This window comes from Micropterus dolomieu, linkage group LG01 (assembly GCF_021292245.1).
Source record: "Micropterus dolomieu isolate WLL.071019.BEF.003 ecotype Adirondacks linkage group LG01, ASM2129224v1, whole genome shotgun sequence".
Classification (NCBI taxonomy): Eukaryota; Metazoa; Chordata; class Actinopteri; order Centrarchiformes; family Centrarchidae; genus Micropterus; species Micropterus dolomieu.
In genome coordinates this window covers 38,821,483-38,843,303 of record NC_060150.1, presented here as the reverse complement: position 1 = coordinate 38,843,303, position 21,821 = coordinate 38,821,483, and the positions used below count along the sequence as shown (strand labels likewise).

Here is a 21,821-nt window from a genome sequence, read left to right as displayed (position 1 = left end):
GATACTACTACTACTACTACTACTACTACTACCTGTTATGAGTACATATGCAGAGGAGGTTTCTAGTTTCCACATCACATTAAGTTGCACACTGAACCATGATTAGCTTCCAAACTAGTTCACACACTGTTAAACCCAGATTTAAGATGAGCAAAGAGAAACTTTTCCCCTTCACCAGACAAATGTGAATCAAACTCTGCACAAACATCAGGATGTCATATGTCTGGTTTTTAGATGACCAATAGTTCAAAACCCTGAGATTATTTTTTTCTCTTCAGTTACAGACTTTGATACCTCAGCCGGTTTGATTCTGGTTAACTGAATTTAAAATCTGTATACCTTACAGTACAACCAGCTACCTTTAAAGATACATGAAATATGCATCAGTCACATCATGGATGACACCAAATCAGGCTAATCTGATCGTTGCGTCCCTATTCAACTTGTAAATGGACTAATTGTTTTATCTCAAATTTCAAACATCTTGTCATGGTTTCATTTAAAACCGTGGCTGTTGCACAAACTGAGCTCCCGCCTCGTCCCCACAGCAAGTTTTTCTACCGGCGTTTCTGATTTCTCCACGTTTTTCAGCGTTGATCTACTGTGGCTTTTTCTCCCCGTCTGACTAACCTTTCCTGTTACATGGTTTCCCCTTTTTATTCAGTGACATCAGAACCGTGAAATGAGAGGATTTATTTGAAGATTGTAATCCATCATAAAATATTATAGTTTACTGTAACCGGGCTTTGAAATCCCAACAACCTGATTCGTTTAGTAAACTGCCAAATTTATTATAAATCAAAGCTAGGCTTGTTTTGTTGGGCCAGCTGAGACGTCCCATTTCACAGTTCACAATGTTCCAGTGCTTTTACATTATCTAGTTCTTTGTTGCTCCAAACGCCTGAAGTGATTTGTGCTGGCGAGTGTTTATTTTGTCTCTGTAAATGTGTGCAACTTTTTTTCTTCTTCTCCAATCTTAAGACGGAACACATTCCTCCGTACGACGTTGTGCCTTCCATGCGACCCGTGGTTCTTGTTGGGCCGTCACTGAAGGGCTACGAGGTACAAACACAACACTGCCTGTGTTTGGAAGATTATCAGCCAAAACGTGTCCCCTTTTTTAATGTTTTTGTCCTAATAACGCCCTTAAATGTCTTGTCCGCAGGTGACAGACATGATGCAAAAAGCGCTGTTTGACTTTTTGAAACACAGATTCGAGGGAAGGTAAGTTCCCTTCTCGTTCTGCTTCCTTCCTCATTCCTCCTTTCTGTCCAAGTCTATATGCTGGTATTTATCTGTCCCCCGAGGTTAGCTGAGGGAGTGTGTAACAAGTTTGTTTGGCCTGGAGATGTGTGCTGCTGCTTTAAATAGGCCCTCTCCATGTCCTTAATAGGCCATAATGGGCCCTAGAGCAGAGCGGGATTCTACTTACTCAATGTTGAGTCCATCCACCCATCTGAAGCCGAGATGCCGTGAAGTTACACAACACTCAGATCCACTCAGACCACCAGCAGCTGCACTGCATTCTGTTAATACCTGTTTGAGACTTGTTCTTCAGACACGGTTTAACTAATGCAGGATGACATGTTATCAAGCTCAAATGGTCCTATTCACTCTCATTTTCTTTGTCTACCAGCGTCGTTACTGGTGATATTGTGTCCCACATTGTTAAACAGTAGGTTATTACCATTGAATGTGATTAAACAGTAAATTTGTCCATAGTTAGAGGTTTTAGGGAGTTTTACCGATATGTGGGTTTTTCATTGGTCGATGCTGATGTTTAGAGACCATGGCGGCCGATGTCTGATATATAATGACGACATAAAACAATAAAAGTCAACTATAATTACCTTATTCCATGCAGACTACAATCTAATATACATTTAATCTAAGCCAGTAACGTGTTGTTTTAGATGGAATTATTATTAGCTATTGTATGGCTATAGCACTACTAAACAAAACTGCTTGCTAAGTGAGAAAGTATGTTCAATTGGTGTCAGTTTATTTATAAATGTGCTGTCTGATGTATCGTATATGTTGTTAGGTATGTTCATGTTGTTTATATGAGGCTATGTACATAAGGATTATAAAGACTATCTAATCTAATATATTAATGAATGAAATAGAAAAATACATTGGGTTATGCTATAGATTTCAGAACCTGACTGGTGTTTAAGGGAGAGTGGGGTACAGTTTGTTGAAGTGACGTCATTCAGCTGCATTATTCTCTAAAGTATAGCAATATATATTTAACGCTAGCCAGTAATGGTTTTAGATTAGATTAACTGTCATTCAGGAGAAACGTAAAAAAAGACAATGGCGACTGAGGTAGGGCTGGGTGGTATATCGGTATAATGAGGTATCCTAATATAATTTCAAAAGAGATATAAAATTAAACAATAAAAAAAGAAAAACAACGGTTCAGTCAGTGTTTCCCACACATACACTTTACTTTGGCGGTCCATCCAGGTATATTTGGCGACACATTGTAGCATTTTTCAGAGAAACACAGAGTTATTACGTTACAAGTCGTGGCACATCGGATATTTTACAAGAGCGGACCACGAACACACCAGTCAGATGTCATTCGTTAGCTACCACGTTGGTTTTGTTTTGATAGGCTACGTCGTCAACTCCTCAACATGCAGCGCAGCTGCTGCTGTGAACGGAATCGTGGGAGGAAAAGTCCAGAAGACAAGTTCTTTTCTTTGACGACTTTATATAACATAGCCTACTACTGATGGAGAAAATCACCACAACAGACTTACAGGAAGAGAGTGACGGAAAGAAGCGGGGCACACTGACGGGTTTGCAGCAGAAGTACGTTAGGTCTGTAAGTGTGAAGAGAACTGAAGGAGGCAGATTCAATAAGTCAGTGACACTTAAATAAGGTGGAGAATGAAGTATTATTAAAATGGTGAAATAAGAAACAAGCTACCACAAATAGTAAAAACATGCCCGCTAAAACTGACCCCAACCAAGCACACTTAGCAGAAAATACCAATATATATTTTATACTGGGATTTAGGGCTCGAAAAACATTTTCACCACCTTCCCAAAACTCAAAAATGGGAGCACTAACATTGTTCCACTGTAGCCACAATGACAAAGGCTTTTTTTTTTTTTTGTATATATCAGCCTCGTGGCTGCAGTTATCGACCGATGCAGATTATCTCAATATGCCAGATATCGGTCCAATTAATCGGTCAATCACTGGTTTTAATTAGCCTGATGCTGCTGGTAAACGTATTATAATTTTTTATAATACATTTATAGTTAACATCTTACTTTACAAGCATTCAGCCTATGAAATGAAACCTTGTCAAAGTCTTGGATAAATTACAGTAAATTGATTATATATTTTGCAATTGTTTCCATCCCAAGTATAAATATATGACATGAAAAGAGTTGAAGTGACAAGTCTCCATCATAAAAGGGATAGAAGCCAGGTTGTCTGGTTCCACTGGTTTTGTAAGACAAACTTTTAATTGAGTTGGTTTCTGAATAACCTGCAAGTTCTCATTTAAAACCGTATCAATATTTTTCCTCAGACCTCTGGGAAAGGAAGCCGTTTGTATCAGAAAATTAGTTTATGTACTGAGTTCACCCTCAGAAGTTTTGGCCATGATTTAGCCTGCACGTTTGGATTTGGGTTTAAGGACTTTTTCTGATAGTTTTAAGAACTGTAAAATCAATCTTTCTGTATTTCTCTCTTTTTGACTCTTTGTCTATATTCCTATCTCATATCAAATCAAGTCCATAATATCTTGTTAACCAAGTAATTTTCTTTCCCCTGGTTTTCAGGATATCAATCACTCGCGTCACAGCGGATATTTCTCTGGCCAAACGCTCAGTCCTGAACAATCCCAGCAAGCACGCCATCATCGAACGCTCCAACACACGCTCAAACTTGGGTACGTTCGGGCTAGAAATGGCTGCAATGCCTGGGAACATCTGGTGTTTTGATTCATAATGTTTTCAAGGAGACCAACTAACGTGGAAAAGGAAGGAAACGATTAAAGAAACTCTTGACAATGGTGATAACTTCCGACGGCCCGGAGTGGCCTTGGCCAGTTTTCTTTTGTTGGAATGAAAGATAGAGCATAAATGCACGATAACAAGTTCAAGAACCGCTCTGATTTTCTTGGAGTTGATTGGGGTTTAGATGTGATTAGAATGAAACAGATTCCTGAGTGAAACTGAGGTGACAGGGCTAATCTTTGCTACGTATCAACATAAGCATCAGTCAGTGCCTGCAGCAAAGTAAGAAGTACAAGGAAAAGCTGTGTTATATTAACATTTTTTATGATTACACAGAGCCACCACACTGCAACTAGGTTTGACCTCTTTTTCAACGGTGTGCCGCTGTCTCACAAAAAACTCAAAGGCAGCTTTAAAGCAACAGTGACTCCACCTCTGCTGTCTTTTTAATGATACATTAGGACGGAGACTCTCCCAAAGCTTTTTATTTTAAGTGAGAGTCACTTGGAGTCTGTTTAGTCAGTTACTGGCACTTGATCTTAAAAAAAATATCCATCTTATAAAGCCATTTTGTGCTCTATGGAGCCTGAAATCTTCACTTCCCCTCATAAACCTGCCAAAAAAGCAACAAGTGTAAGTTTGTTTCTAATGCAAATCTTCATTTTTTACACAAGTTTTCTTTAATAATAAGTAACATTTTCTTGATGCTATGGAAGCCTTCATTTATTCAAGATCTAATAAATGATTTCAGGAAAATTCTGCATTGGAAGCAAGTGAAATTATCTCACCCCTCTGGCAAATTTTAGCCGGAAAATGAGAATTTGTGACTCACTCATCGAAGTCTGAATGAGCCGTTAGGTTGGAATGTTTTCATGTTATCAGTTTACTTCAGACTTTGTCGTGACTGGAAGTCATGAAGCTTGGCCGCAATTCTTCTTAGATTGGGAACTGTGCCCTGCTGTGATATTTGTAGGATTGTTTTTGCAGTCACATCGTCATCTGTTGGGAGTGGGGGTTGTGCAATGTAACAGTCGGTATGTGTTAGAGGTAACAGTACATGGCCCACTGTTCCTATCAGAGTCTCTAAGCCTGGTCCCTAAAGTCGTGATGTCTTTTGAATATTAAAGTTTCTGGCAGCTTAAAATAATTGATGCAGTGCAGTCGATTATTCAAACCACATCTAGTAAGTAAGTAAGTAAGCAAAAATGTAGTGTATAGCACATATCAAAACAATAGTTACAAAGAATTTAACAATAAAAATATTAAATATTAAACAGGCAGGATAGTAATAAACATAAGAGCAATAAAACATAATAAAAAATTACAAATCTGATTAATGCAGTTCAGTTCCCATAAAGAAACAACCTGGAATTTTCTGTACTTTTGTGCAATAAGAATTAAACCTGAGCAGTAAGATGTTCAAGAACCAATGAAGTGGCAGGTTAAGAAATACCAACCAACATAACATTGCTCAACACCCTCTGCTACAATTATAATTACTAGTCCTATTGTCATTATTATTGTTATTATTATCATTAACATTACTAGAAATATATGTACCATTATTCATTCAGTCTGCACCAATATTACCGTTAACTGTCTGTACTTCTGTGTGGATATTGTGTAGGCTGCTCCTCCTACCTCATCCATCCCTCTCTCCCTCTTTCTCTCTCTCACTCTCTCTCTCCCCCTCACTCCCAACCGGTCGAGGCAGATGGCCACCCACCCTGAGCCATGGTTCTGCTCGAGGTTTCTGCCTCTGTTGCCTAATGCTTGCTCATGGTGGGAATTGTTGGGTTTCTGTCAATAATATCACAGAGTATGGTCTAGACCTGCTCTATATAAAAAGCGCTATACGATAATGTTGTTGTGAATTGGAATTATATAAATAAAATTGAATTGAATAAGACAATAAGACACTGGAAGAACAACAAGAGCAACAAAATCAGCAGGCTTAAGATCATGTCCCACCCCATCCAGGCTCTGATTGGTCGGTTGATACTACTCTACTTGATATAATCACAGTAAATTTATAGAGAAAGACTAATAATAATAATAATAATAATAATAATAATAAAATGTGAAATGATTCCCAGGCTTAGTAAGAATAAGGCTAGAACATGAATTAGAAAGTACAAACTCTGCATTGACTCTCCTTTCTTCTTCAGCTGAAGTCCAGAGTGAGATAGAGCGGATTTTCGAACTGGCCCGTACGTTACAGCTGGTAGTTCTGGATGCAGACACCATCAACCACCCGTCACAGCTGGGGAAGACGTCCCTCGCCCCCATCATTGTCTACGTTAAGATCACCTCTCCCAAGGTGAGTAAAGTGAACATAAATGATCCGGTGACGGAGCCAGTCGAAGATCAAAGCAAAAGAGAGAAACAAATGCAAATGTCTTGTGTACGTGCTGACGGATGAAAACAGCACTTTCATAGATGTATTAGTCAACTGGTGTATGAATGTCTCTGACTTGTCTTTGTGTCTTAGCTGTGGTTTTAAATAGAACATGTATTTGAAAGCGAGCAAATGCGTGAGTGGACTTATTCATCACTCTGACCTTCAGCAGGAGTAAAAACAAGCTCATGATTCAGTGATCAGTAAAATACAGGCATTTGGGTAACAGAGAAAATAAGAAATAGTTAACGAGGCATGAGATGCACGCTTTAAATCAAAGCGTCATCTTTGTGAATCACACTTGCAGGGAAAACAAAACGCATTCTGCCACCTGTCCTCTCAAATTATAACCTGCTGCCATACTACAGCTAAACGTAAAGGGATATAAACAGTGTTTTTCAAGTTATAATATAACTGTATTCGCAGTGGCGAAGTAAAAGTACAGAAGTATTAACAACAAAATGTACTTAAAGTATAGAGCTGGACGATATGGTCAAAAATGTTATCACAAAAAAAGTTTCATGTCTTTCCATATCGATAATTATCATGATAAGTATGAAATCGTTATTTCTTTCGAGTTTAAAGGCTTCTGAGTGAAAGTTGAAGAAACCTGATGGTTATTTGTGGTTTAAACTCTTCTTTATGGTCAACACTTGAGGCCAAACAGTGAATCACTTCTCAAATCTGAGGTAGAACATCAAAACAATTATTGTAAAATCTTTGTCAACAAATATGCAAGAGTAACATTAAGTAAAAGCTTTTTTCAGTCCTTTTTCCTCAACAAAATGAACAACTTAATAAAAAAAGAAGTCCTAATTTGGGTCTGATTCAAGTGAATAAAAATAAACTAAAATTAAACAAAAATTTATTGAATATTTATTGAACATTTGTTATAGTGTAATTTAAAAAAATATATTCCTATAATTATTGTTATTGTTTTATTATCCATGCCCTATTTGATTCATAATTATATATTACATTTGGCACTTGAGTTGCTTTGTCGGTAATGCATCGATTATTCCTTTTTGAAATGTCCATCGTGAGTCTGACAATGTTATAGTAGTACAATGCTAAATCGGTGGAGTAATCTTTTAACAGTAATGACTCGATGCGTAAGCAGCATTTTAATGTTGTAGCTTGTTGAGGTGGAGCTGGTTTAACTGCTTTAGATACAGTTAGGTAGGTTAGTCCACCGGTTCCCAATCTCCGTATCATAATCAGCCGTATTGCCAAGTAGGTTTACCGATACAAGGAATTTGCTTAGGTTCTTAACAATAAACATAGTAGGTATAAAAATAGAAGAATGATAAGACCTGGAAGTTCATGGGTTGCAAAGAGGGGAAAACAAAGTTCGCTTCGTGTTTCTGTATAAATTCTTTTGACTTTTCTGTAATTCTTTCTTTTTGTGGAATGTTGAATAATTTAACTCTCTAAGCCTCAAACGGTTGTTTAAATAGAACCACATGAGAAGTGTAGAGAGGAAATGTCTTTTTGGTAGAACTGCTCAGACACCTAAAATGTTACAAGGGGGCCTTAATGAGACAAGCCAAAATGTTTGGGAACCACTGGTTTAATCTAACAATGTGTAGTATGTTAATATTTTATTAAGATTATGATATGTCTTTTAATGTAAAATATTAATCTGAAAAGTAACCAGTGACTGTAGTTGTGAAATACATCTCTGAAATGTAGTAGAGTAGAAATATAAACACAAGTACAAGAACCTCAAACTTAGTTAAATTCCACCACCGTGTGTCTGGGCTTTGATCACCTAACTTCAAAAGAATCTATCTACTTTCCTTCAGAGAGTATGAAACGTACTTTATATACTTCATAGCCTAAATGTAGTTTTGTGTAATAAAACAACGATGACCTTGTTTCCTGTTGTCCTCATTTGCCTCCAGGTGCTGCAGAGACTCATCAAGTCCAGGGGCAAGTCTCAGGCCAAACACCTCAATGTCCAGATGGTGGCCGCTGACAAGCTGGCTCAGTGCCCTCCTGTAAGTCTCCACAGTGGACCCCTGGTATCACTGACTTGAATCCAGTGTTTAAAATAACCTGGAGTCCTTTTTTTAGGGTTGGTTTTGGCTCTCAGCTTTAGTTTCATGCATATCTAAAGTCAGCTTTTTTAAATCTTTATAATTCGTGCCAGTTCTCTTTCTGCTCTTCTGTAATCTGCTTAGTTATTATTTTAGAAAATGAAGCAAGCACCCCGGGCTTGTGAAAGTGTAGGCTCAATTTAATTCAAATAGCTGTCCGTATCTTCAGGGACTGACTGTTTTAAGATTTTCTCTTAATTTAATTTGGTTGAGTTTTGTATATGTAAAGATCAGTTTGATGTCTGTGAACATTATCAGTGATGCAGGTCACAGTTATCCAAGGAAGGTTATGTCAAGGGCAACCAAGTCCAGTCGCCCTCGACTTCACCTTCCTTGGATAACGATCTGTATGAATACTTAAAGATTATTTTAATTTTAGATGTCTCTAGGTTTCTCAAAACAGCCTTAGAATAAGACTTTTTTATTGTTACCTCAACCTGTCTCCTTTCCATTTTGTTTAACTCTGTCTGCACAATTCACTCCTTTCTCAGGAGATGTTTGACATCATCCTAGATGAGAACCAGCTGGAGGATGCATGTGAGCATATGGCTGATTACCTGGAAGCCTACTGGAAAAGCACTCACCCCACCAGCTGCAACCCCCCCAACCCGCTGCTATCTAAGCTGCCCACAGCCACCCTGCCCTCCAGTCCAGCCCCGGTCTCCGGCGTGCAGGTACAAGTGCTGAGCAAACTGAGGGCCAGTGGAGGCCACGGAGAGGGTAGAGATACCTGCATCAGAGCTGTGCAGATGAATGGGATAACATAGGAAGTGACAGAGGCTGTGCGAAAAGGCTAGAAAGGGAGAGAAGAAGAAACCCAGCTGTAAATGAAGTTTAGGGTCTGTCCCAATACTCCCACTTATGATGTTTTTCGAGGAATCACATGCCTACATGTATTTCCGGTGTATCCTGCTCCCCAGCTGAGATGCTTGTTTGGTCTTTGTCTCTCACAGTAAGAGAGGAGTAATACATTTATACAGTGGACAGAGTTACATAGAAGCAGGTCTACTGTACTAAAAGAGATGTCACGTGATATTATTATAAAGGAACTTAATTCTCAAAATTATTCCAATATATCCGATACTTAATATTTATGTTAGTAAGTATTATTCAGTATTATTCTTACCAGTCTCATCAATCGTTTTTTTTTACTTCTATCTGTTCTGTCTGTTGACTATTGTTGGCCCTCAATAAATAAATCATACTCCAGTATACTTTAGTATTGTAAAAATACTAAAAAAGGAGTAAGAGTATGGTTTACATTTTGTATTTTTGCAAGCACCTTCATCACTTGAAGTGTTAATTGTAAAATATTTCAGATTATAGCTTATAGGGTGTGACGATATCTCAACTCACAAAATTGACATTTTTCACACGCTGTTGAGTTACACGTTAATTTTCTCACGCAGTGAAAAACAAATGCATAACTGATAACTTTGACTCACGGAGCTGATGCGACACCGGCGTGCTCTAGTAGTAATCAAGTTAACCTCTCACGCTGTGAGTCGCAGCCAGTTGTGACAGAGAGGTAACGTAGCTGGTAGAGTTTTGCAATATAAACATATAAAAACTGAAGAGCAGCCTTGCTCTGTTTGGGACTGTGAGCTGCCCTTTAGTGGAGCTGCTGAAGTTAACGTGTGTGTGGATTTGTGGTGAGATCTCTGCCTGATCACAAGTGTTGTAGGTTAGTTTCGGTTTCACATGCAACACGCACTCTCATACTGTGTCGGTCAAATGGTCTGAAGAGGAAAATACCCGCGGATCAGTAACGTAATGCACAGCAGAGTATAGGACAGGCAGACTTAAATGTGGACATGTCGTCATGTGCAAAACGTTTCGGACATGAGCAGAAAACTTACTGAAACACAGGAGCTATTAAAGTCCTGGAGTTTCTAACTGAATTAAAATTAATTAATTTATCATTGAGGTGAAAATGTGCTGCAATCGCATTTAAAGAGGTTACTTCCCCAAACAAAGACAAAAAAGAGGGAAGACTAAATCATGCCTGCATGTGTGTTGACTCAGCAGGGATGTTATTATGTTATGAGAAAAGTTAGTCTACAGGAGAAACATACCTGAAAGCAACACAGAATGCCAGAGAGCCGTGCTGCATTTTATTCCATTGTTTCCCTTTACATAAATTATAAATAATTATATTAATAAATATTTTCACCATAAATTGGTGCTGAAAAATTCATCAGAATGCAGGAAATTAACTTTTTTATGCTCACAAATTTCATGTAATTCAGCATTTAAGATTTCTTAAAAATAGTGTTAAAATCTCGTCTCGTCTCAATCTCATTGGTTAAGTGTTTCGTCACACCCTTATTATAGACTCATTACTGTCAACAACTTGATTGGTGTGTGAAGTGTAATTTTAGGTTAGGAATTTTAATGAACGGGACACTTTATACTCCTTCTCCCTTGCGGCGCATGAACACAGTGCTTAAAACTGGTGCGCTGTTGGGACCAACCCTTAAAGAAGATACAGAGGTAGACAGGAAGTAGGGCGACACAAAGATTAGCTGAAAACCTTGATTTTAAAAGCATTTAATTTATATTTCTTATTAGTCTTTTTTTAAGCGTGTCATGCAGGATAGATTTCAGCTAATGTCACATATCTGAGTGTGTAAATGCTGTATAATGTTTTACCTCTACCCTCTCTCCATCTACTGCCATCACAATGGGAAATGTAAGACTGAAAATGAGGAAAACCCTGATATTGATGAGGAACAGGAGTGAGCCTGACATGTGGTTGCTAGTGTGGTGAGTGTGGAGAGGCCTTCAGATAAACGTTTTGAGACATCAGGTGTCTCCGCCTTGGTCCTGGTGAAAATACCTTGAACATTTCTTTCAAATCTGCCTCCTCCAGGATTCATCAACCTTCAGTGGTTGGTGGATGGTTGATGAATATTTGATCAGTGTGTGTATTCACGTGTGAGTTCAGATGAGCAACAAGGCTGAAGTGAATATTAATCTGCATGTGTTTGTGTGCGTTTGCAGTGCGTTTCCTTGTTTGCTGTCAGCCTACTCACTCTCGTGTGTTACTGACCACAGGGCAGCAGTGCAGAGCAGAAAGGAGATAAAGCATTGGTGGAAAGAAAAGGCTCCAGAGAGGATCACCAGCACCATCATCACCATCACCACCACCACCAGAGCCAGGACCAGGACCAGGCTGACGCCGATGCAGAGGCTGAGGGGGAGGGCAATGAGGAGGAGAGGCCTCTGAGGACAGAGGCCTCCAGGAGAGCCCAGCACATCCACCACCGTTCGTCTTCCACCAGGACTGAGCACCACAACCACCATCACCACCACCACAGCAGTCGAGCCCGGGGCCTCTCCCGGCAGGAGACTATGGACTCGGAGACCCCCGAGAGCCGAGAGAGCAGAGAGAGCCGAGAAAGCAAGGACTCTGCTTATATTGAGCCACGCACTCAGCTCCTCCATCAGGAAGAGGAGGAGGATGAAGAAGAGGAGGAGGAGGAGGAGGAGGAGGATGAAGATGAGGATCTAGGGGAGGGGCACCCCCAACAGCAACAGCGTTACGAGCCACTGCCCCACCGGGACCACAACCACCATCACCACCACCACCACCACCGCGGTGGGGCGGAGGAGGTCGGCCACAGTACGGGACACCACCGCTCAAAGGAGCGCGAACAGGACCATAACGAGCGGAACAAACAGCGCTCTCACCACCACCGGCCGGCGCGTGACCACCACCATCACTACTACGACCGGGACAGAGACAGGGACAGAGAGGGGGAGGTGGCTCCCAAAAAGAGGGGTGAGGCAGGGGAATGGGCCAGAGACTCCTACATCCACCAGTGACGGACCAAAGTCCTCCTGAAGCTCATCTGGACGCCCCTCTTAAAGACCATTCTGTTCTCCCATCGTGCTGCTATACCCTGAAACCACAGCATCCTATTTATGTACACTTCCTTTGTAAATGCTGTTGCATCTTTTTCAACGGCAAGATTTTGATTACATAGATACAAATATAAATATATAAATATATGTATGTGTGTATCTATGCATAGACGTTGTTTATGTGTGGATATGCATGAATATTCTTAAATATGCATATTTTAAACCTGTGTTTGATAAAGCATGACACAAAAGCAGAATTTGTTTCTGTACTGAGCTGTGCTTTCTGTGATTAGCATTTTATTTTATTTTTGCTTGCTACCACTTGAATAATTTGTTCCTTCAGACTACTGCTAAGGTTGACTGCAACGGTTGACTAACCAAGTTAGTTTGACACTATATTTGCTGGTCTTTTGTTTTAGAAGAACTGTTTGGCAATTTAGGAAATGTGCGTAATTGCTGTCTTGCTGAGAGTTAGACTCTAGATGATGCCAGTTTCTTAACTTATAATTTTGGAGGCTGTAGTTTGTGCCGCTGTTAATACTGTTATACTGGCAGTTGTTTCTATTATTTTGTCCTTATTTTGGATAGTCCAAATAACAGAAACACCTTCCAGTATTAATAAAATTCAGATCAACAGCCTCCAAAATACCCATAAAGTTGAGTTAACACCTTGTTAAACATAAATTAAACAGGAGGATTCACTGTTGTGTTAGACTGTTGTAGTTTTAGCTAGGTGTACCTAATAAACTGGCAACTGAGTCTAGATGAGAGAATCAGTAACACTCATATTTGTAAAGTAAATATGCAGATACAGTTAACAGCCGGTTAGCTTAGCTTAGACTGGAAACAGTTAGTCTGACTCTGTGGGAAGGTTAAATAAAATTAACCTACCTGCCTCTCTAAAGCTCACCAATTAACACTTTAAATCAAATTTACAAAAATACAAAGTCTAAAAATTACAAGTTGTGGTTTATATAAAGTGGGGCTGAACTTTAGCTAACTTTAGCTTACCGGCTGCTCACGCTAGCTGTAGTTTCACATTCAACATTAATTTAACTCTCTGCAAGAAAGTGAATAAGAGTGTTCCCCAAAGTGTCAGACTACTCCCTCAGTTTTATGTTCATCATTTATTGCTTAGTTCCTTTTTTTACCTCTGCGCCCATGGTTTTAGACGTTTGGTTTTATGCCTCCTTCGAGGCACACCTTAGTCTTGCCTTACAAGACAAATGACTTCTACAATACCTTCCTCTCTTACATGCAGTACTGTTCTTTGTATGGGTCCAGAGACATTTTATAACATTGATACACACTTTATTCTGCACTTTCACAGATTCACACTGGTTTTAAGTGAAAGCAATTTGATATGAGATTTCAACTTACTGTAGGTCTACTACCAAAACACCATGAAGGTCCATCTTTTATTAAGTCTGACCCCTTTTCTAATGAATGTTGTCCCACTTCATAGTATAACAAATGTTCATTTTAGGAGATCTTCCTCACTAAAAATTAAAACATTTGCAAAACCAACTGAAACAATTCAAAATGTTTACGAGACAAAGATATGTTGTCTGTCTTTTGCCCTTTGTTAACTCCCCTGACCAGGGTCCGTTTAATGCAGAGTGATGGTGTTCGATGGTGTACGAGCCTCCAACACCTGTGCTGTGTGTTTAATGACTCATATTTTCGCAGATATCATGCATTAATTCATGATACTGAAGCCCCTCTGTTTACAAGCCCACTAAACCCTGTCCCTTCACTCTGTTTTTGCCTGACAATTGTAATTATAAAAATTACTCCATTTCTATGCTGCATTGGTAGCATTACAGGTTTTCTAACAGTGTACATGTGTATATGTACATAATGCGTAAATATAGAGAATAAAGTTGGCAACAAAGGACTGCCGAGGGGGGAGAAGAATTTGATGTGTGCTTTGTCAGAAGACCCAGACAGAGGAGGGAAAGCGGTGGCTATAAATAGTCTTCTGAAACTCTACTGAAAAACTGAGGTAGACTCACCGACCTGACTCCTTAGTCGTCATGACAACATCGACATGAATGACAATACTGAGGGGATGCATCTAAAATAGCAAGCAGCTTCTCTACACACAGCGTCCGCCAAAACAGACACAGAGATGCAGCAGTTTTAATGTTAAACAGACTTCAGTGCACTTCAGTGAGCAGAGCAGCCAATTTAATGAGCCGTCTTAACACTGCATACAGTCTAATGCACAGAAACAGGAAGGTGAAAGTGGTGTTTCCAGGCAGATGTGTGGATGGACTGATTAAGAGTTTAAAGGTATTTCCCAGAAAGAGGAATTGAGCTGAGGTCAATGTGAAGGTCCTTTAAAATGCTGCACGACAGGAGGTGTTTGTGCACTGTAGGCATGAATCTATAAACTACATCTTAAATTCAATTTGCACTGAATAAATTAGTGTTGTAATTTGTAAAACGTTTCATCAGTGTAATCAGATAATGTGCTCATATAAAATGGACATGAAGATTTTTTAATTTATTTTTTAATTTAAGGAACTTTTATGATGAAACGTATGTATTATCGTTCACACTGATTCAGACAGAACTAGACAGCCTCGTTTCTCTCTCACGAGCAGCAGAAGCACTAATTAGACGTCCCGGTTGCCTCCACCACTACTGAAACACAATAAATTATTAATACCTCTCATGACCTCTTTCTGCATGCTACTTCCTGATCTGAGCTCTGAGATCCAGCCAATCAGCTGTCAGCATGGCAGCTGTGTCGTCACTGTTGTTATGGCGACGCTAGCACTGCTGCATACTGGTTCAGTCTCCATCCCCACGTGCCTGCCTCCCTCTCTCTCTTTCCCCTGCACTCCCCTCTCTCCTGCCCTCAGTGTTTATAAAGCTTATCCCTATATGGCCCGCAGGTTTAGGGAGCAGCTGTTAAAAGGCAGATGCTGTAAACAGCACAGTGAGCTTCTTTGTCAACACTGGCCCGTCAAAGCACACAGAGTGTGGTAATATAAACACAATTGTTCCCGTCTGCAGTCTCGTGTGAGAGCTGATGGTGCTGTAAAGAGAAAACATGCCCTCCGGTCAGTCTTTCAGGAACTTGGCAATGAAGAAGCCGATCGTGTCCCCGTCAGCTCTACAGGGGAGGGGGGCTGCTGTTCCTGTCTGGTCCCAGTTCAGCTCGGGACTGAACCTCTGGAGGAGGCGCAGCTGCTCAGGTGACAGGCCAGCTCCTAGCATGCCTTCTGCGCCGATGTGAGGCTCCTGAGAAATATGGGAAAGACAGCGTGATTTGGTGCGGTTTTCCTAACATCGCTCCACATATCTGAGTCTGTGCTTTTTTTTTTATTTTTTTTTTTTTACCTGAGACTGAAGCGTGAGGCAAGGAAAGGTATCGAGGGCCCAGGCTACCTGCTCCTCATTCTCGGACAGAGTCACTGTGCAGGTGCTGTACACAAGAACCCCGCCTTTCTTCAGCAACCGCACCGCCTGCAATCACATAATGCAAATATATGTCAGATCTTTTTTGTTTCAAACTTTAACACAATGTGTGTGTGTGTGTGTGTGCGCGCGTGTGCGCAAACTACAGCTGGGGTCCATCACAAACCTACAGAGAATTAGTCACCTGAATCTGCAGCTCCACTTGGTTTTAAAAAGTTTTATACTGACTATATCACATTGACTCTTACACTTCATTAATGTGTTTAAAAGGCATGACATTTGGTGCTAAAGGTAGAAGTAGAAAAACTCTGTGTTGCGTTTCTGTTGGTCTTTCTGTCAGAGCTGAAAGCTGTTGTTCCTGATGCTCATTTAAACCCAAGTGAAAGTAAAAACCATAGAAAACATTCTAGTGTATAAATCAAAGTTATCAGTAGTACAACATCATTTAAATCATTCAAAAAACTTTGTGTTTAAGGTGTATTTTCCCTTTAAGATGTGAATTCAGGCTGTAAAATCACACAGCAGTATAATAACGACCCAATGCTGCCATCTACTGGTTAAAATACATTACAATCAATGTGACGTGGGGGGACAAACAGCAGAACGGATGTTACAGATCTGTGTGGTAAAACCTACAGCGTGGAATAACTTGCGCTGTAGTGGCTGGTAGGAACAGATCTCCTTGAGGCTCCAGGTCGAGCACATGTTGGGTCTCTGTCCGAGTCCGCTACAGGGAGCGTCCAGCAGAACCCGGTCAAAACTTTCAGGAGAGAAGGGAGGTCCTGGAATGAGTTCAGAAACACAAGTATACCAAGTCTTGCGGTTACTCATTGACAAATATTGATAGGAAAAACCTACATGTGTCGCTCTGTACCTGCAGCTTCCTGTGCCGGCTCACTGCTCACAGCTTGAGTGCTGTTAAAACAAAACGCCTTGATGGAACGCAAATGCAGCATTTGGGCATTTTGACGAATTCGATCAATCTTATTTCGGATCCTGTCCAGAGCCACAACCTCACCCTGTGTGAGACGGGGCGAGACAGAAATTCATTAATAAAGCGCGTAAAGCATCAGTAACACAGTATTCAGATCCTTTAACTTAAATGAAAGTAGTAATACAACAAAGTAAAAAGTACTTCATTACAAGTAAAAGTACTACATTCAAAATCTTACTCAACAAAACAAAGTAAAAGTGTAAAAAAAGTGTTATAATCTTTTACACTGATTCATTAACGTGAGAGCAGCATGTTCTTGTAGCCAGTCTAGTGAAGCTTTAGAAAATGTTATTTTCCCGCCACCCTTTGCCTCTTTGTAAAATTAAATGAATGCCTGTAACTACTAATATGATTTATTACACTTAACACGTGTTGGGCCTGCACACGTCTTCATGTAGGACACAGAAACAACAAAGTCCACACAGGAGTGCTAGCATTACAATCATTTTCTAGATCAATGGTTCCCAAACGTTTTGGCTTGTGTCCCCGAGAAACGAGCGATATCTACGTATTACCCCTCGTCACATAGTTCAATATTTCATTTCTTAAATAGTTTAATTTGAATGACTTTTTGGAGCCTGAAAGGGTAAAACTATCCAGTATTTTACAAGACAAAAATGATATATTAGAGAGATGTTTAAAGAAATATGTTTTTGATTCTCTGCTATCCCGTTTAATGTGTAGTTACCCCTTGGATGTACCACAGGGGTTACAATTGACAAATACATTAATAAACACTTGTTCCCAAACCCTGTTTGTGGGAACTACTGCTCTTAATCATGCTGTATATTAGATGTGTATTTTGTAGACTGAATTCTTTCTTGAACCCATGAATATTAACTGGGATCCCTCGAGCAGCTAACACCTGCAGCTGACTGTTTATCAGCTCTGCGGAACTTGTACCTGATCCCCCATGAGGGCAGCGATGTGGCAGGTCTTCCCCCCGGGCGCAGCGCACATATCCAAGATGCGTTCTCCAGGACGAGGCCCGAGCACGTGCCCCACGACTACAGAGGGAAGGTTCTGCACAACACGAAAATCGTTTTAGTGTTCCACAACAACGGACTGCAAGAGGCAGAATAGTGTGCAAGTGAATCCCTCTGCTCTACAGACCCAATTTATACTTGACTCAATTCATCATTCTGACACTAATAGATAAGAAAAGTGCACATAAACACCTGTAGGAATGCCAGGCTGGGTAGAACGCCATCGAAGGAAGGACTCTGGTAAAGTGGCTCCACCATCCGAACACCTATTCCTCTAAAATAACAGACAATAGCGACAGAATCATTTTCCTTTTTGAGTTTTAAACCACACAATCACTATGATCGTTTGACCTGAGGAAGACTGGTGGGCGGCCGATCTTCACTTGTTTGTGTTTTTAGTGTAGCTATTTACTAGAGCTGTCCCCGACTAAGGATTTACAGAGTCGAATCAGAATCATCAAGTCCTGCCTATAGTCGAATCATGTGTGTTTTTGTGCACGGCCATTGCGAGCCTAAGCTAAACTGAGGCTTATTGTTTATCCCTCTCTCCCTCTCCCTCTCTATTGTAATAGGCTGTATATTAACTTATTGGGAGAAAACTGGTAGTTCTATGTAAAATCACACATTGAGCTTCCCCATATCGCAAAATGGCATGATCCTTGTGTTGTTGTAAAGCTTCCACTGTGAGATTGACAGTCGAATCAGGCTCCGGCCATCGAAGCATCAAATCTTCGACTATTCGGGGTCAGCCATAGTATTTACATTATCCTTCTCAATCTATCACACTATCCATATCACACTAGGGCTGGATGATGGGCAAATAAATGTATATTTTTTGACAGATATTGTGATATGAGCTGCGATTTTAGTGGGACTGATGTGTTTTCATTTTCACTGAAAAAAATATAAAAATGATGGCAATTTGTTTTTTGTTGGGGTTTTACCAAACAAGCTGGTTCGCTTACATCTGGGGAAGATGTTTTGTAGGCGGGTGCATCTCTGTAGCACCACACTGCTTTATTGATAAAGGTTTCCCTTTATCAAAAAATTGCAGCTCCTGCGACTTAAGACATTGCACTTGGCCATATTGCGATTTCAATAATATTTCAATGATTTAGCCTTAATGAAGGACAGTCTGGACTACACACTGACTAGATATTCACTTTTGGCATCATTTGCATTTGAAACAAAGTCTACTTACTTGGCAGGTTCATTTGTGCAGAAGATGCTGGAGCGGTCCAGCTGAGCGACTCCATTTCCCACAAACACACTCTGTCCCTGGAAGCTCGTGGCTCCTCGGGTGCACTTACCCTCCAAGTCAGCAAAAACGGACACCACATCGCCAGCCTTCATGTCTAACAACAGAGATTTCATGTTAGAAAAACCACAATCAACAAAATAAAAGCACTTTTTAAAAAAACATCCACAAATACAGAATCTTTGGAGAAAAGAAATAACACGTATTTTAACGCTTTACAAGCGTGTCTTTGAGTCTTACACTTGGGGCTGGCAACGATTCCCGGCACGAAGACATGAGCGCCTCTCAGTACAGCACTGCCACACTGAGCACCGACCACCACCTCTGAGGTGAGCCGCTTCACAGCTCTGAGAACACAAGAGAAAGGGAAGTCGCACATGTCTAAATCAGTTTCGTAGGACATCCTTGGACTGCGGCAGACTACAGTTAGATCTGACTACCGGAGATACAGCATATCTTATCATGCATGGACAATTATTCACAAGCTTTTTTAAAAACCATTTCCTTTGTTTGATTGTATCAGATTGTGCTTCTGTGTGTTCAAAATAAAACAAAGGGGAGGTGGTCATATGCAAACATACAAATATGTACTTACACACCCAAAATAGAACACAACAAAGGATGTTTTTTTGTGCCGTTATTGTATTTTGAATGTGCACCTAAAGAAATGTGTGCACTACTGGCTTTGGTAAACGTGTCTGCTTTTTCTGTCGTCCTTCCATGAAATTCCATGTGGGTTTGGCCTCAGGAAACACTCGCCCAGTGGTCGGACTGATACTGCAATTTAAGGCTAAGTGTGTCCTCAGCAGAGCAGGTTCAGATTCGTCTGACGTTGTTACAGCATTCCTCACATACCTCGGGCCGTCGACAGGAAGGAGCAGCACATCTGGAATTCGCGGGTGAGGGAGAATCTGAAGGGAGACCTCCTCTGCTGATGAGCTGCACATCTGCTGCTGCTTCAGCGACAACAACACACTGAATGTGAAGAACCCGACTGACACGCAGCAACAAGAACCTCAAAACATGTCACTTTCCCTCACAGAGACTCACCTTTTTCAGCTCCTCTGCTAACTTGTGTTTGATCTCTTCCAGGGGAGCTAGGTGAGTGCTGGCCCGAACACACGTATACGAAGGAGGGTGAGACAGGCACGCGAGCAGCTTCTGAAAACGACACTCTGCCTCCTGATGGCCGACGGCAGCCAGCACCTGAAGAAAGGAAGACATTTATTTTCATCAGATGTATTTATGATTCTCCAGAAGAAGAGCAAATAAATCCCTACCTCCTTGTTCATGAAGACACTCCTGAGGAAATCTGCCACTTCAGGCTTCAGGGAAATTCTTGGTAAAATAGACATTTCTGCAGTCTGTGTGGGTGAAAAGTATCCAATCAATAAGCAAACAAGTCATGATTGATGAGCTGCAGGAGGAGAGTGTTACTCAGATCTGGGTCTGAAAGCCTCTGGTGTTGATTGGAAAAGGCTGACAGGCATTAGGACTTGCTTATATTCTCACACATAATACTACTACTACATAATACTTTGACCCTAGAACTCAAAGTGAGGAAGTCTTATTGTAAAGTTATATTAATTTTTTTTTAAAGCGTGTGTGTCTTGCTCTGTTTTGTATGTATAATCTTGATGAGTTTGTGCATATTAAAGTATCTTTAAAGGCCCCTCTAGGGATGGACACTGCAAATTAGCTTAGGCTATAAGAGGTATGTGGCATTATTGGTTAATGCTTATTCCTTTACAAATAAACATTAAATAATCAATCTGTCAGTAATAACGGTACAAGAAAACCAAAATAAATAATATTAAGATTTAAATTTAGTAGAGTAGAAATTTAACAGATGCAATTAAAAACACACAGTAATAAAACAATTTCTGATCCTGATGATAGTTTCTGTTAATCCTTCTCGACGTCGTCCATCTATTAATGGCACAATCTGAATTAAATGTAACAAACATGCGATATTTAATAAAACAATCCATTTGTCATAATGACCTGATGATGTTCCTCCTGCCAACATGGACTAATATCGAATAATAGACCAACTTTTCGTTAAGCACGGCTCGTATTTATAAATGAATGCGCGTAGCGACTCCTGCTCAACACACCTGCTTCTTACACTCGTGATCAATATGTGACCAGTTGAATTAATAGTCTATTTTAAGTGTGATAGCGATATAAAGTCCATTTTAACAGTCTCTCGGAGTACTCACGTTGTTATGTGCCTGGGCATGGATGCTGTACTACTACTTCCGCGTACGTCACTATCTTGATCACATGACACCAGCTGAATTCATAAATTGAGGCCTGCTGATCACAAACACCTGTATCACGTGTGTCTTTAGATAAACAAAGTGGGAAGTTTAAGCTTAAGGGTCAGTTGAACATGTCCCACACACATCTGTCAACAATTATAACTTCTCCTATAAAAACATATTTTATATTATTACTGTTTATACTGTTTATACATTTATTATTACACAGTAGGAGTTAGAGGTACACAAATACATTAATAAACACTTTTTCACTTTACAACTACATTACCTGTTTATTACATGTCTATCTACTGCACATACATGCAAAATAGGCGGTCTTCAAATAAAGTGTTTCTATCAAAACTAATTTCTGTGCATTTAAAATAAAAACAAACATCTCAAGAAACTAAGATTAAAGATATAATTTAGCTGTACAATAAGTTTTACAGTATAAAGTATCAAATAAAGTATTAAAAAAGACACAAAAATGATAGTTTATATAACTTCACAATTTATATATGTTTGAGGTGTGTACTTACCATAGT

General features: G+C 40.0%; 2 protein-coding genes across 7 annotated transcripts in view; one reads left to right on the top strand and one right to left on the bottom strand.

Annotated features, from left to right (window-relative positions):
- cacnb2a (calcium channel, voltage-dependent, beta 2a) overlaps positions 1-14,262 on the top strand; it is an 85,527-nt gene extending 71,265 nt beyond the window's left edge. For all 3 annotated transcript variants that reach the window (XM_046044881.1, XM_046044959.1, XM_046045045.1), the window contains 7 exons: positions 982-1,062; positions 1,166-1,224; positions 3,805-3,914; positions 6,150-6,301; positions 8,284-8,379; positions 8,970-9,152; positions 11,536-14,262. In XM_046044881.1, the coding sequence (XP_045900837.1) occupies positions 982-1,062; positions 1,166-1,224; positions 3,805-3,914; positions 6,150-6,301; positions 8,284-8,379; positions 8,970-9,152; positions 11,536-12,306 (1,452 nt within the window). In that variant the 3' untranslated portion in view covers positions 12,307-14,262. The remainder of the gene's footprint in view (positions 1-981; positions 1,063-1,165; positions 1,225-3,804; positions 3,915-6,149; positions 6,302-8,283; positions 8,380-8,969; positions 9,153-11,535) is intronic.
- Positions 14,263-14,423: 161 nt separating this feature from the next.
- On the bottom strand, positions 14,424-21,375 carry nsun6 (NOP2/Sun RNA methyltransferase 6). Of its 4 annotated transcripts, none has more exons than XM_046045575.1 (12): positions 21,235-21,375; positions 20,293-20,376; positions 20,063-20,218; positions 19,868-19,968; positions 19,253-19,359; positions 18,956-19,109; positions 17,947-18,028; positions 17,672-17,791; positions 16,649-16,793; positions 16,411-16,556; positions 15,697-15,822; positions 14,424-15,597 (listed from the first exon to the last, which is right to left on the bottom strand). In XM_046045575.1, exons 2-12 carry the CDS (start codon positions 20,365-20,367, stop codon positions 15,418-15,420), a joined length of 1,392 nt encoding a protein of 463 aa, XP_045901531.1. In that variant the 5' UTR covers positions 20,368-20,376; positions 21,235-21,375; the 3' UTR covers positions 14,424-15,417. The 4 variants fall into 4 exon arrangements, with proteins under 4 accessions (XP_045901531.1, XP_045901767.1, XP_045901685.1 ...); XM_046045811.1 differs by having other exon boundaries at positions 19,868-19,965; XM_046045729.1 differs by lacking the exon at positions 21,235-21,375 and adding an exon at positions 21,130-21,179.
- Positions 21,376-21,821: the final 446 nt, after the last annotated feature.